This window comes from Grammomys surdaster, unplaced genomic scaffold, assembly GCF_004785775.1.
Source record: "Grammomys surdaster isolate TR1022 unplaced genomic scaffold, NIH_TR_1.0 322, whole genome shotgun sequence".
Taxonomy (NCBI): Eukaryota; Metazoa; Chordata; class Mammalia; order Rodentia; family Muridae; genus Grammomys; species Grammomys surdaster.
This window is the reverse complement of record NW_021604741.1, coordinates 857,419-870,837: the sequence shown is the minus strand read 5'-3', so window position 1 is coordinate 870,837 and position 13,419 is coordinate 857,419. Positions and strand designations below refer to the sequence as shown.

Sequence of the window (13,419 nt, the reverse complement as noted above, 5' to 3'; positions counted from 1 at the left end):
TTTTTTTTTTGGTTTTTTCGAAACAGGGTTTCTCTGTGTAGCCCTGGTTGTCCTGGAACTCACTCTGTAGACCAGGCTAGCCTCGAACTCTCGAACTCAGAAATCCGCCTGCCTCTGCCTCCCAAGTGCTGGGATTAAAGGCATGTGCCACCACCGCCTGACAACCAAGCAAAATTATAGAGGCATACAAAGGAGAAGGAAAGGTTATATACTTTCAGAGAGACAAGAAAAATAAGTCTCAGGTTAGGGACAGTATCCTGACGGTATATGATAGCATCTAATGTCCTGTGTACTTAAAAAAAAATACTAAGACTAGATTTTAAATGTTCTCCCCACAAAGATATAATGAGTAAATGAGGCAATAATGGCATTGATTAGCTTGAATTAGTCATCTCCCTTGTAATGTGTAATGTTACACTGTATCCCATAAACATGTTTGTTGTTTATTATTTTCCAAAAAGAATCCAAATAGGGGCTGGAGAAATGGCTTGGTGGTTAAGAGCACTGTCATTCCAGAGGTCCTGAGTGCCCAGCTCCTCCATCAGGTGGCTCACAACCATCTGTAAACCCAGCTCCATAGAATCCAGTATCCTCCCTCTGGACTCCATAGGTACCCACATACAGACACACAGACACACAAATAAAACAATAAATTAAAAGAATAGGAATAAATGTCAGGAAATAACTCTAAAACTATTTGAAATGTTTTATGTTTAATTTAATTCTTCACATATTAATTGAAGTTTGATCGTCTCTTAGACACATTGCTTGATTGTGGGCCAAATAAGTAAGATATCATATTGGCTTGGGTTTTGCCTTGGGAAGTTCAGACAGAGATAGATAGATAGATAGATAGATAGATAGATAGATAGATAGATATGCTGTACAATTATACAGCAATCTGTAATTATACACCAAGTACTCTGTTGGAAAAAGCAGATGATAGAAATCTCTGCCTTTTAAGAAAGACTTTCCCAAACAGAAGATTCTTTCAGCATTAGATTAGATCATTATGGAAAGAGACAGGGTCTTTAATACACTCCTAGTAGGAAATACTTAATAAAGAAGAACATTAAACTTCAGTGGGTGTGGGTGGTCAAGCGTTCATTGTGTTTAATGAAGCAACTTCCCACAAGTCCCTTGGGAAACTATGAACCAGGAAACAAGAGAAAGAGAAAGATGAGTACCCCAATGCCAGCTGGATGCTGGCACTCTATGCAGCAACCGTGGAGTAGTAGTTACTTCTTCAGCTGCTGTAATGCAACTCCCTGACAAAAAGCACCCTAGGAAAGGAAGGGTTCACTTCAGCTCACGGTTCGAGGGGATACAGTTCTCCACAGAAAGGGAAAGCATAGCATAAGGCTTCTTCTCACATTGCATCTGCAGTCATGAAGCAGAGTAAAATGAATACCAGTGCTGAGCTGGCTAGCTTTCTCCTTTTTATGCATCCTGGGGCCTCACCCATGGAATGGTGCTGTCTCATTCAGGAAGGTGCCTTCCCTAGACAATCTCCATGATCTCGGTTAATCTAGATGATCCCTCACAGGCATGCCCAGAGGCTTGTCTCCGAGGCTGTTCTAGATCCTATAGAGTTAACGGTCAATATTAACCGTCAAACCTAGGAAGGATATATATTGTCAGCAGAGCTGCTGTGTGACTTGGGGATCAAGGCGAGGATACATAGCTGACATGTAATAGTATCAGGATTTGTGCCTGTGAGTCTGACACCATATAGTCAGCCTCAAACTAAAGGGGGGAATGAAGGGAAGAAAAGGAAATAGGGACAAACTATAAAAGCTCCTGAGATCCCTACATTTATAACTGGTTAATTACCTGAAACATCTCTTCTTCTGTGACCTCAGAATGCAGTTCTATAGATAAGATTTTAGGACCCTGTGGCTGCTGTGGTCTCATCAGTGTCTTCCTATGCAGAGCCTGAGACAAAGGGATAAAGTCTAATACAAAATTTCAGCTGGGAACTAAATTCTTGGGATGAAACTTGATTTCAGTGTTATTGACCCATTGCAACCGAGAAGCAACCGAGTCTCTGGACCAGATATTAGCAGGGCTTGATGGGAAAAGTGGTTTAGCCTATCTGATCCCCAATTTCCTTATATATTAAAAAAGAAACATGAAAAAACATTTGCATTAATTAGCAAATAAGCAATTCACATAAGCAATGTGTCTCGACTATTGCAAGTCCTCAGTAAACGGGCACAAGGTGAGCATCAAAGATTAAAGAGCAGAAGGACGCCCTTAGTCAGCTCCCGAATCCAAGGGGAAAGCCTGGGGCTACTGATATTTATTGTAGTCGGTGGATTTTGTTTTTCCAAATAGAAGCGATAGAGATAGATACTTACTGGTTCCAAAATGTCTGCATAGCTTAAGGATGACTGTAGAACAGAAGAATAAGCCAGACCACATGCAGGAGGAATCAGAACGTTCACTGATCGATTACACTGTCTGCTATAACAAGAAAGGTATCAAGATCCTTGTGCCGCAGGCTGTTCAAAGCTTGGCTTATATTCTACCAACAAAGAAAGAGGTCTCGTGAAGATGGCAGTCTGATTTGGACCTGGGTGTGCTGGTATTTGCCCTTGCTCTGATATCATGGAGTAGAGTGGCTGGCCAGGGAGAGGCTTGTAAGACACAGGAGATGCTGGGATGCGCATGATGATGCTTTGACCCACCGGCTTTCTTCCAGGCAATCTTCACACACAAATGTTTCTACGGCAGCAGAACACGGAACCTGAAAAGTGGCTGTGCCCGATATTGTAATGTGACTCTGGAGGTGAGGAGGGTACAGCCGGGGTCTCATCCAGGACACCAAGACTCTCGAAGCTCCCAGCTATGGCCACAAGTATCCTGCAGGAATTCAGAATGTTTTCCCAAATAGGAATCAACAGGTGGACTGGGTAGTGTACTCAGGTTATCACCTACCTGAATCACACCTCTCTGAGTCCCCCTGACTTTTCACAGAGCCCATGACATCTCCATGTGGCTCTTACCCACATGCCGGCCTCATCATATGCTCACTGGATATTCTCTTCAAATACTCATCCAGATGTGCAGGGGCTGACTCATCTTCCCAGTCTCCCTCGCCCTAACCCCTCCTGTCACTACCCAATGGCCTTCAAACTCCATCTCTCCACACCATCTCTCCATTTCAATAGCCTTCTTCCTACCACTGAGTGACCTCCAGCCCCACTATTTGTCTATTTTACCCATGCTGACCCTCCCCAACTCTCCTATATTCTCTATAAGCATAAGCCTCCATCTGCTTCCTTCCCTGTTCACAAGAGAGACAGCCACTAGACGGGTGGTAACGTGCTAGCAAGTTCATTAGAAGGGATGCCATTGTATCCCACTAGCAGAAATCAGAACCACCCCTCTTTTGAGAAATCAGTACCCTCCTTGGGATCCCCAGGGGCAACATGTGTGTTGTTTCCAGATACCAAGATGCTGTAAAGGTTTCTTCGGGCCTGACTGCCACCCATGTCCAGGAGGTTTCATGACTCCGTGTTCTGGAAATGGGCAGGTGAGTCCAGTCCCTGTTCACACTGTTTCATGTGTGCTGACCTTTCTTTCTTTCTTTTTTATTGGATATTCTACTTATTTACATTTCAGATGTTATCCCCTTTCCCCATTTCCACCCCTCCCCCTGGAACTCCCTACCCCGTTCCCCCCCTCAATGTTTCTATGAGGGTATGCCCCTGGCTATCCACCTATTCGCCCTTCCCTGCCCTTGAATTCCCCCACACTGGGGCATCCCGCTTTCATAGGACCAAGGACCTCGTCTCTCACCAATGCCCGACAAGGCCATCCTCCACTACATATACAGGAGCCATGGGTCCCTCCATGTGTGTTCCCAGGCTGGTGGTTTGGATCCTGGGAGCTCTGGTTGGTTGGTATTGTTGCTCTTCCCATGGAGCCACAAGCCCCTTCAGCTCCTTCAGTCTTCTCTCTACCGCCTTCATTGGGAACCCCATGATCAGTTCAAAGGTTAGCTGTGAGCATCTGCCTCTGTACATGTCAGATTCTGGCAGAGCCTGCTGACCTTTCTTAAGTCACACAGTAATATTGAAAAATCCTAAACCAAAAAGTGACACAATGCTACCCAGCGCTCCCAGGAACCCAAATAATTGGATCTGTTACTGAAACAGGAAGTATCTGCAGCAGAGGAGTCTGAGCCTACAGAGGGGAGTCTCCCCTGTAGTTCACAGTGAGATCTGGGAAAACTTGAAAGTCTCTGGACCTCACTCACCAAACCTGTGCACGGCCCTAAGGTCGAAGGTTTTTTATGGTTCCTAAAAATAATAACAGCACTGGCCAATGGTTGTTTTGTTTTGTTTCATTTTGTTTAAACCCAACTTCAGAACCTAGTGACACGTAAAAGGCAAAGCTTAACTCATCTACTTGGAGGCCAAGACCAAACAAAGGAAGGTAACAGTAGCTGTGATTATGTAGGAAAACTATAGATTTGCGACTTTAATAGATCCACTTCTAAACTATGGCTGTTGCAAAGGAACAAAAAAAAAAAACCAGGGGATTGGAAGGAGGTGTTACACACAAAGTAAAGAGTAAAAAGATGCCAGTAGCAACCTGAGACCTGGTCGTTGAATAGAGAAGGTAGCCCACACCCAACTCTGATGTGCAGCAATCAGTACCAGCCTGGTTTTGCCTGGGTTATACAGGTTGGAGAAGAAGCAACTTTACAATGGAGAGAAAACCCTGCAGTATAGGCCACAGCTGGGCAAGCAAGAATGGGGAGGGAACAGGGCCAGGCCTCAGCTGAAGGACCCTGTCTGCCTGCTGTCATTCTTTAAAGCTTGTGAGAAGGATCTCATTTCACAGTTGTAAACCTCTTATCCAGAGGAGATATAAACAGCTATATCCACCCCAGATAGAGCACTGGGGGAAAAAAATCATCCAAGTCTATCTTGGTGAACCAATGTATTGCTTGGGTTTACATCTGGAAGCCAGAGTGACTCTGAGCACCTACGTCACTGAAAAGGTCCACCCCAGCAGGAGAATCGTGACTCACAAAAGCTGCTGCATCCACCGAGGAGCTGCCTGCCCAGCTATCAACAGACTCACTGAAGAGTCTCCTGCCTCAGCACACATCTCCTGCTTATATAAACTGCGAGGCTTCCTGTGGGTCGTGACTGTTTAGGCTTCTTGAGTCTTATGTTTTATGAGTTTCCTGAGCCTTGGAAATTTAGTTAACCTGAGTGCTAAGCCTCACTTCACCATACAATGTTTCAGTCCAGAGGAAACAGCTACAATACACCCTTGTACCCTGCCCTTTAAGGTTCTAAATCCCAGATCAGGATCCCCAAGCCGGGTACTAGTTTTCCATCCTACTTGATACCAAGATGACTCCACCTCCCCCAAGGAGTCCACTGCCAATGGAGTTCAAATTGAAGCCATGAATCAAAAGCCATAATGTGGCTGCCACATATGTCCTAACTGCCCATGGGGCTGCCTTTGCTCTCAGTGCATAGATGGCCTCGGTGGCAACGGGACCTGCATTTGTGAGGATGGCTTCCAAGGTTCCATGTGTCAGTTCTGCTCTGACCCCAACAGATACGGACCTCGCTGTAACAGAAGTAAGTGGGGCTTCTTGGGCTCCCTTCCATGGGCCCCCTCTCATACTGAGCATGCTACTCATGTCGTCTGGTGTCTTGTGGATTTTGCTTGTGTTGTATGTCATCATCACAGCATTGTAGTGGTGGCTGGGGCGTTAAGTGCTGTTTCTCATGCCATAGCATGTGCCAGACAGTTGGGAACAAGCTGCTGAGTTTCTGACTCTCTCTGGAATGAGTCTGAGAAACTGCATTTTTAACAGGTCCCTGGTGTGTGCTGGCAGTGCCCATCCAGGGACCATACATTAGAAATCACTTTCTATGTCCATAAAGACACAGATAGTCCCATTTCATAAAGACACAGATAGTCCCATTTCATAAAGACACAGATAGCCCCATTTCATAAAGACACAGATAGTCCCATTTCAAGAGCTAGGCCTGATCCCTTTCAAATAATCCTTACCCATCAATTCTTCCATTTAAGAATTATGACCTCAGCCAGGTGGTGGTCCACACCTTAATTCCAGGGGAGACAGAGGCAGATGATCTCTGAGTTGGAGGCCAGCCTCTTCTGCAGAGTGAGTTCTAGGACAGCCAGGGCTACAAAGAAAAAATCCTGTCTCACCACTTCCCCGCCCAAAAATTAAGACCTTGGATGTGTACACACTCAAATTGCAAAATAAGGATGAAGATACTAGTAAACATTTTGTAAATTCATTCCAACCTATGTATGGAAAACTTTTCCTAAGACACACCTAGCGCATAGTACATACTGAACATATGCCAGTGACTACTGTGACCTCTTACTGTTTTTGTTGTTATTCTAAGAGCAGTAACCATACCTCAGTGACATACATATCAAAAAGCCTAAAGGAACATATGAAAAGTTCCACAATAGGCATATACTAATACAGTCCTATACTCTCTGAAAATGAATTATTCTTAAAAATGACATCAAATGTATATTCAACTAAATTTCTTTAGATGTCTGTTTCTAAGCTAAAATTGGACCTTTAAAACATGAAATGGATAGATAAGAGTTTCCAGTGGAGTTAGACCAAAAGTTAAATTCTCATTTCTACAGTTAGTGTCTCTGTGACCTGAGGAAGGTGTTACAGTGTCTCCATCTAGAAAATGAAGACAATGTTGCACAGTTTTCCTCATCATCCAGGGAGATTAGTTGTATACTCCTCCCTGCCTCTGAATTCTGCAGCTGCTCAGTCCTCTATATAAAAAGGCATAGTGTTTGTCTGGATCCTATACATATCCTCACATAGGAATCCCCTCTGGATGACTTATACCAAGTACTACATAAATGCCACACAAATAATTCCCATGCTCTATTCTAATTCTTAGGCAACAATGACAAGGAAAAGGCATGTATATACTTAGAACAGACATAGGGGTTTTTTTTTTTTTAATATTTTTGATCCAAGGTTGATGAACCACAGTACATCACAGGTTGTTTATAATGTCAAAACAGATCATAAATGGGAGATTTTAGCACAGATATTATATCTTCTAAATAATCAATGAACAAAGTCACATAATGCTATCCCCACTAGCCCCTCACATTTGTTAAGAAGATGCCTCCCTCTCTCTCTCATGGTGTATTTGCCTGGGAACCCAGTAGCACAGCAGAGATCAGTGCTGTTCAGTCCTGCTTGTTCTTTATGCCAAGTAAGAGCTTTGAGACAAAAACAGGAGTTTAATACAAATCTCAACAACCTTGGCATTTGTCAGATCTCCAGAAGGATGTGGGGGCTCAGGTCAGGAAGTGGCTTCCAGCTTTGACCCACATCTTGAGTTTGTGGCCACTGGAGTCCTATTTTTCACAAATGAAGTCCTGGCTTACTTAGCATGGTATAGCAGTTAATTTCTGTTTTAAATCCAGATGTGACGTCCCAGACTCTTTCCTTTGAGTCTGTTCACTCTTTGCTGGATGTTGGTTCCAAGCACCTGTCCATGCTGGTTCCTGTCTCCTTAGTCCTGACTGGGGCAAGGCCCAAAGCCTCTCAGTTAGAACGCTATTCAAACCCTAATTCTTGGAGCCTTCCTTTGAGAAGTTCCATGTCCCTCCCTTGCACAGTGAGGTGTGTGTGTGTGTGTGTGTGTGTGTGTGTGTGTGTGTGTGTGTGTGTAGAAAGTCACATGAGTACATTGCATGGGAATGTACATGTACACATGAACATACAAACACATGTGGAGGCCAGGGTCACCCTGGTGTCTTTCCTCATGACTGACTACCTTGTTTTCTGAGATAGGGTCTCTCATCAGCCAGTGATCCCAGGGGCCCACCTGCCTCTGCCTCTCTACTGTCTGGGTGGTTTTTGGGTGTTGTTGTTGTTGTTAGCGGGTTCTGAGGATCAAACTTAGCTGCTCGCTTTCCTGATTGAACTAAGCCCCAGTTTGAAATGTTCAGATACTAATATTCAGAAACAATGTGAAGTGGACAAGGTTTAAAATGACAGGAGTTGTGGAAGAGCTGGTTGACACTATGGCCCACTGTGTGTACAGTCACTGTAAATGCAGACTTGAACAGCACAGGGTCAAGTCCCTGCCTGGGAACTCGGCAAACTGGGTCGTTTGCTTTAGCTCTCTGGGCCTCTGCCTGCTCATCTGGAAAGTAGACCCGACCTGGGACTGAGGGTGGTTGATGAGGTCGGGAAAAGCCAGTTCGAGGCCTCGAATGAAGTCGGGGCCCAAACCTGGCCACTAATTACTACTAGTTTGCTGTGAATGAAGGTAGAGAATTGACACATAAGCCTATTTACGAAAACAAAGAAAGCTTATCTATATATTCTAGAATGTTTTCAGAAAGTGAGAAACTTCTTGGCTAACACCTCCAACCATGAAGTAGTTGAAAATCGGGCTCCTTGGTTCTTTTGCCATATCACAAAAATCATGTCCTCCCCTCACCCCAACTTCACCCACTCCCCACATACAGATACATTTAAAGCATACTGTGGACAAATATATCCCCCTACATGGGACAGGGGGGATACTCAGCTCTCTAAGGTACACTGAGAAATGCTGGTGACCCTGACTTCAACCCAGCTCTGATTGACAGCAGTGAGCTGGGGGTTGGGGGGGGCAGAGAGATGGCCCCCATCTTCCATGGTACTCCGCTCCAATAATAAATGGTTCTCCAAGCCCTGACACCCTCTCCTCTTCTCTTCCAGCCTGCCCATGTGTTCATGGAACATGTGATAACAGACTGGACAGCGATGGAGCCTGCCTGTCAGGAACATGCCGAGAGGGCACGGCTGGGAGGTTCTGCGACAAGCAAATGTCAGCCTGTGGGCCCTATGTGCATTTCTGTCACATCCATGCCACCTGTGAATACAGAGGTGACACAGCCAGGTAGGTCACATCCCAAGGCTACTGTGCCACCTGTGGGTGGAGCCAGCCCGTATCTAATGCATTAAAATGTAAGGCATGTTCTGCCCAGCTGACAGCACTGATCTTGTAGAAGCTGTGAGCTGAATCTGAATCTTAGCTCAGCTTGCTTTGAAATGCAGCAGCGGTGTGACCTTGGGCAAGCTGGCTTACCTCAGTGAGTGACCTTGGGCAAGCCGGCTTACCTGTGTGAGCTTCACTGTCCTCATTAGTAGTGATGTGCCCTACCTAACAGAACAGTAGGAGAGAGTAAAAGAACATAGTATAAGGGCACGGTGTCCCAGGCTAGATAATTATGACAAGCCCCTTAGGAAGGTGTGCACAGTCAATTCTAGCACTCAGGATGCTAACGCAAGAGGATTGCTGTAACAGGCAGCCTGGACCTTGTCTCAAAAATCCAACAAGATGGGAGAGGGGTGTTAGGGAGGTGATTCAGCCTGGAAAAGCACTTGCTGCCCCTCCAGAGGATCTGAGTTGTGTTACCAGCACCCGTGCCTGCAACTACAGCTCCAGGGGATCCAGCACTGTCTTTTTGGTCTCTAAGGTTGTGTGTGTGTGTGTGTGTGTGTGTGTGTGTGTGTGTGTGTGTGTGTATGTCTTTGTGTGTGTGTGTCTGTCTGTGAATACATGTGTCTATGTGTGTGCATGTCTTTGTGTCTTTGTGTGTATATGTCATGTGTATGTATCTGTGTTTATGTGTGTCTGTCTGTCCGTGTCTGTATGTGTGTGTGTGCTTGTGTATGTGTGTCTATGTGTGTCTCTGTGTGTCTGTGTATGTTTCTGTGTGTCTCTACGTGTTTCTCTGTGTGTCTGTGTTTGTGTGTGTTTATGCCTGTGTGTATATGTGCATGTGCTTATGTGTCTATGTGTGTCTCTGTGTTTGTGTGTGTGTTTGTGTTGTGTGTCTGTACATCTGTGGCCCACTATGTATACAGTCACTGTAGCTGTGGACTTGGACAACACAGAGTCAAGTCTCTGTATGGGAACTCAAGAGGCAAAATGGGTGGTTGCTTCAGCTCTCTGGGCCCCTGCCTTTAAAAAATATCAAAAAAGGAATCAGAAAGGAGGGAAGGAAGGGGAGAGGGAAGGAGACTTATCTGTCTTCCTACTGTGACAAAATACTCAGAGAAAGTCAGTTTAAAGATAGAAGAGTTTGTTTTGACTTACATCATTTTAAGGGATAGCCCATCGAGGCAGGGACATGTGGTGGCAGGAACTTGAAGCAGCTGGTCACGTGGGATCCTCAGTAGGAAAACAGAGATAGATGTGTGTGCTCAGTTTGCTTTCTCTGTATTCAGTCCTGGACCGAGGCTATGAAGTGGTACTGCCCATATCAGAGTAGGTCTCAGAACCTCAGATAACCTAACCTAGATGATCCCTCAAGGCTGTGCCCAGAGGCTAACCTAACCTAGATGATCCCTCACAGGTGTGCTCAAGGCTTACCTAACCTAGATGATCCCTCACAGGTGTGCTCAAGGCTAACCTAACCTAGATGATCCCTCACAGGTGTGCCCTGAGGCTAAGATCTAGATTACCCCTCACGTATGCTCAGAGGCTAACCTCAGCTAGATCATCTTTCACAGGGGTGCCAGAGGCTAAAATCTAGATTATCCCTCACAGGTGTGCCCAGAAGCTTCTATGGGTGCTTCTCTGTCTGGTTAATCTGGTAATCAGTGTTTACCATCACAGAAGGAAAGCTAAGAAATCCCCATGCTTTGAAGACACCTTTATTTACAAAAGCAGTAGCAGCTCCCCAGCAAAAGGCATCTGGCAGGATGTGAATGGTAGAGGGACTTCCACTCATTCCCTCAACTGTGTAACAGCTACAGCAGCTTTGCGGAGTAGCAAATGTCTGGGAAGCTTGCTCTCTTCCAGTTCAAGTCAACAACCACCTCAAACACCCTGGAGGAACACCGGATGTCTGGAACCCCAGCCCTGTGCTGGGTTTAGTTCTTAATTTACGTTTGCTTAGTCACTAGCTTGTTTGGGGGAATGGGGTGGGGGCTGTCACCCTGGAGAGAGCAGGCTGCACGAGGCGGAGACTTGATGCTTTTCCTGTGGTTACATGGTAGAAATGTGTCAGCCAAGGGAACTGGAAACCATAACCATGTATATGTCACAAATCACCGATGAGTGAAAGAGCTCTCAGAGCCACCTGCATCGCCCACAGTGGGCTGTCTGCGTGGTCTGCACGACCTCAGACAGCTCAGAAGCCTGAGTGGGAAGAAATCAAGCTCTCTTTTTATATGGATGCCAGACAAATCCACTTCCTCTAGGAAACTTGATCCTGAACAAACAGCCGATAGCTTTCTCAGGCATGTGTTGCTGAAGTTTCAGGAGGATGTGGAGGTTTGGTGGAAGCCATGTGGCATCCCCAGCCGCCATCAGAGGACAGTCAATAGATACTGATCCAATGGACTAGTGGACAGTGAATGAGCAAATGCCCTACATTAAACAGAAAAGGTGTTATGGTAGGATGTTTAGGAAGGGATTTCTGGAAGGAGAATGAGACTAGGAACTGTCATCTCACAGGAGATACGTGTGTGTGGTGTGTGTGTGTGTGTGTGTGTGTGTATCCACTTGGGGTGGTATGTGAAGGACCAGAGAAGGGGAGAGAGCTCTCATCTGATAGATATGTTCAAGTATTTTCAGATCTATGCCACAGTTTTTTGTCTCAAACTAGCCTATAGCAGTAGGTTATAAACAGTCCTGTTCTGGTCTAGTAAGAGCAGGTTAGCTGCCACCAGTGTACCTGATGGTGACAGTTTATTTCTATAAACTTCCCACAACTATCAGACCCATTTTCCAAGTTGAGAAGACAGTGTGCCCACTGTGAGGAGACTCAGGGGGTCACACAATGGCTAAGGTAGGGCTTGAATCCCCAGCCAGCCTTGACAGCCACCACCCAAAATCATCCACCCATGTTTGGACCCAGGCTTCCTGCACAAAGCTAATCTGGCCCAGGCACTTCTGGCTCCTCCCTAGGTGGCTATTCGCACGTGTGTGGCCAGCGTTGGGTACCTTGGGCTGATTTTGTGCATTCTCTTCCACAGCTGTGTCTGCAATGAGGGCTATGAAGGAGATGGAACTCTCTGTTCTAAGAAGGACCCTTGCCTGGAATTGATCTCCAGAAGAGGCTGTAGTCCTAATGTGAGTGTTGTTTCTCAGAGCCAGGTACCCTGGGTTTTGTTTCACTTATCTTTTGTAAGTAGGCACAGCAGGAGCTACTCTGTGGAGATAAAAAGCAGTTTATTAAGAGGGGAAAAAAATAACCTTCCACACTGGTAACCTGCCAGGCTGCCACGGAATAGTGGAAGACAGTGACAGCTACAAGCTGGCTGGGTTTTCTGTGGGTGTATGACGGAGGCGGCAGCTCCGGCAGGGATGCTTTTTCAGACATACGAGGGACTGACAGTTGAAGTCAGGAGCATTCAGCCAGCCCTGAAGGGCTTCTGAGAAACGCTTTAGCTTCCTGGTAAACCCAGCCCAGGTGGGACCAGAGCATCACCCTACACAGCCATCAGCACTGCCATTTGGGGGCTCATTTTGTGACCTAACGCTTTTAAAAGAAATCCTGAGGGAGAGACATCCCAGAAAGCAGTGCCTGATTCATACACACGAAGCACATTCAAAATGTCAGATTTTTTTTAATATCAGAGTTTTTGAAATAGCACGTTAAAGTAATGGGTTTTTTAAGGGCATTTTCATATACACTTTGTCTTGTCTTTCTTCTTCCCCAAACCCCCTCCCATCTCCTCGCCCTCCTACCTCGGTCTTCTTCCTCCTCTCACTAACCCCCTTCTACCTTCCTGTCACAGATATCCCAGTAGTCTCTTCCCTCCACTCTTTCCACAGTAGAAACACTCATGGATGTAGGAGGCAGCCCTGGAGGCAGAGGAAGGAGGAGGGGGTGGGAGGAGCCCATGATAGGAGAGCACTGAGGACGATGACGTCATGACAAAATGACAAAATGAAATGTCATGACCAAATCTATTAACTTGTACAACTAACGAAACCCAGAAAAGAGGGTGCTCTCCTTTCCACTGTCATGATTCCTTTTCTAGCTTCATGACCAAGACATGCACATGCCCACATACATGCACGCACACACACCCAACCCCCCCACACACACACGCTACATACGTGTGCACCCCCCCACACACACACAATTATAATCTCAGATCCAAGTATAAGAGAAAACATGTGACATTTGTCTTTCCAAACTTGGGATTTAAAGAGGATTCCCTTGTGGATGTTCTCTGTGACTCTCGCCAAATCCTGATCTGCTGGGGCTTTGGGAAGGTGAGGTGTTGAGAATGACAACCTTTGCTTCACACTTCACAGCCAACAAGGATGCAAGTGCATCCGATCTCATTCACAACTTGTCACGGCCCAGTGAGGTAGCTATGGTTATCCCGGCCCAGTGAGGTAGCTA

General features: G+C 45.8%; 1 protein-coding gene across 3 annotated transcripts in view; it reads left to right on the top strand.

Moving 5' to 3' along the window:
* Positions 1 to 13,419, top strand: part of Stab2 (stabilin 2) — a 172,966-nt gene that overhangs the window by 65,847 nt on the left and 93,700 nt on the right. For all 3 annotated transcript variants that reach the window (XR_003712742.1, XR_003712743.1, XM_028778048.1), the window contains exons 20-24: positions 2,705 to 2,791; positions 3,452 to 3,538; positions 5,498 to 5,609; positions 8,768 to 8,948; positions 12,038 to 12,134. Coding sequence is in view for 1 of the 3 variants with exons in the window: in XM_028778048.1 (XP_028633881.1) it covers positions 2,705 to 2,791; positions 3,452 to 3,538; positions 5,498 to 5,609; positions 8,768 to 8,948; positions 12,038 to 12,134 (564 nt within the window). In the remaining 2 variants the exon portion in view is untranslated. The remainder of the gene's footprint in view (positions 1 to 2,704; positions 2,792 to 3,451; positions 3,539 to 5,497; positions 5,610 to 8,767; positions 8,949 to 12,037; positions 12,135 to 13,419) is intronic.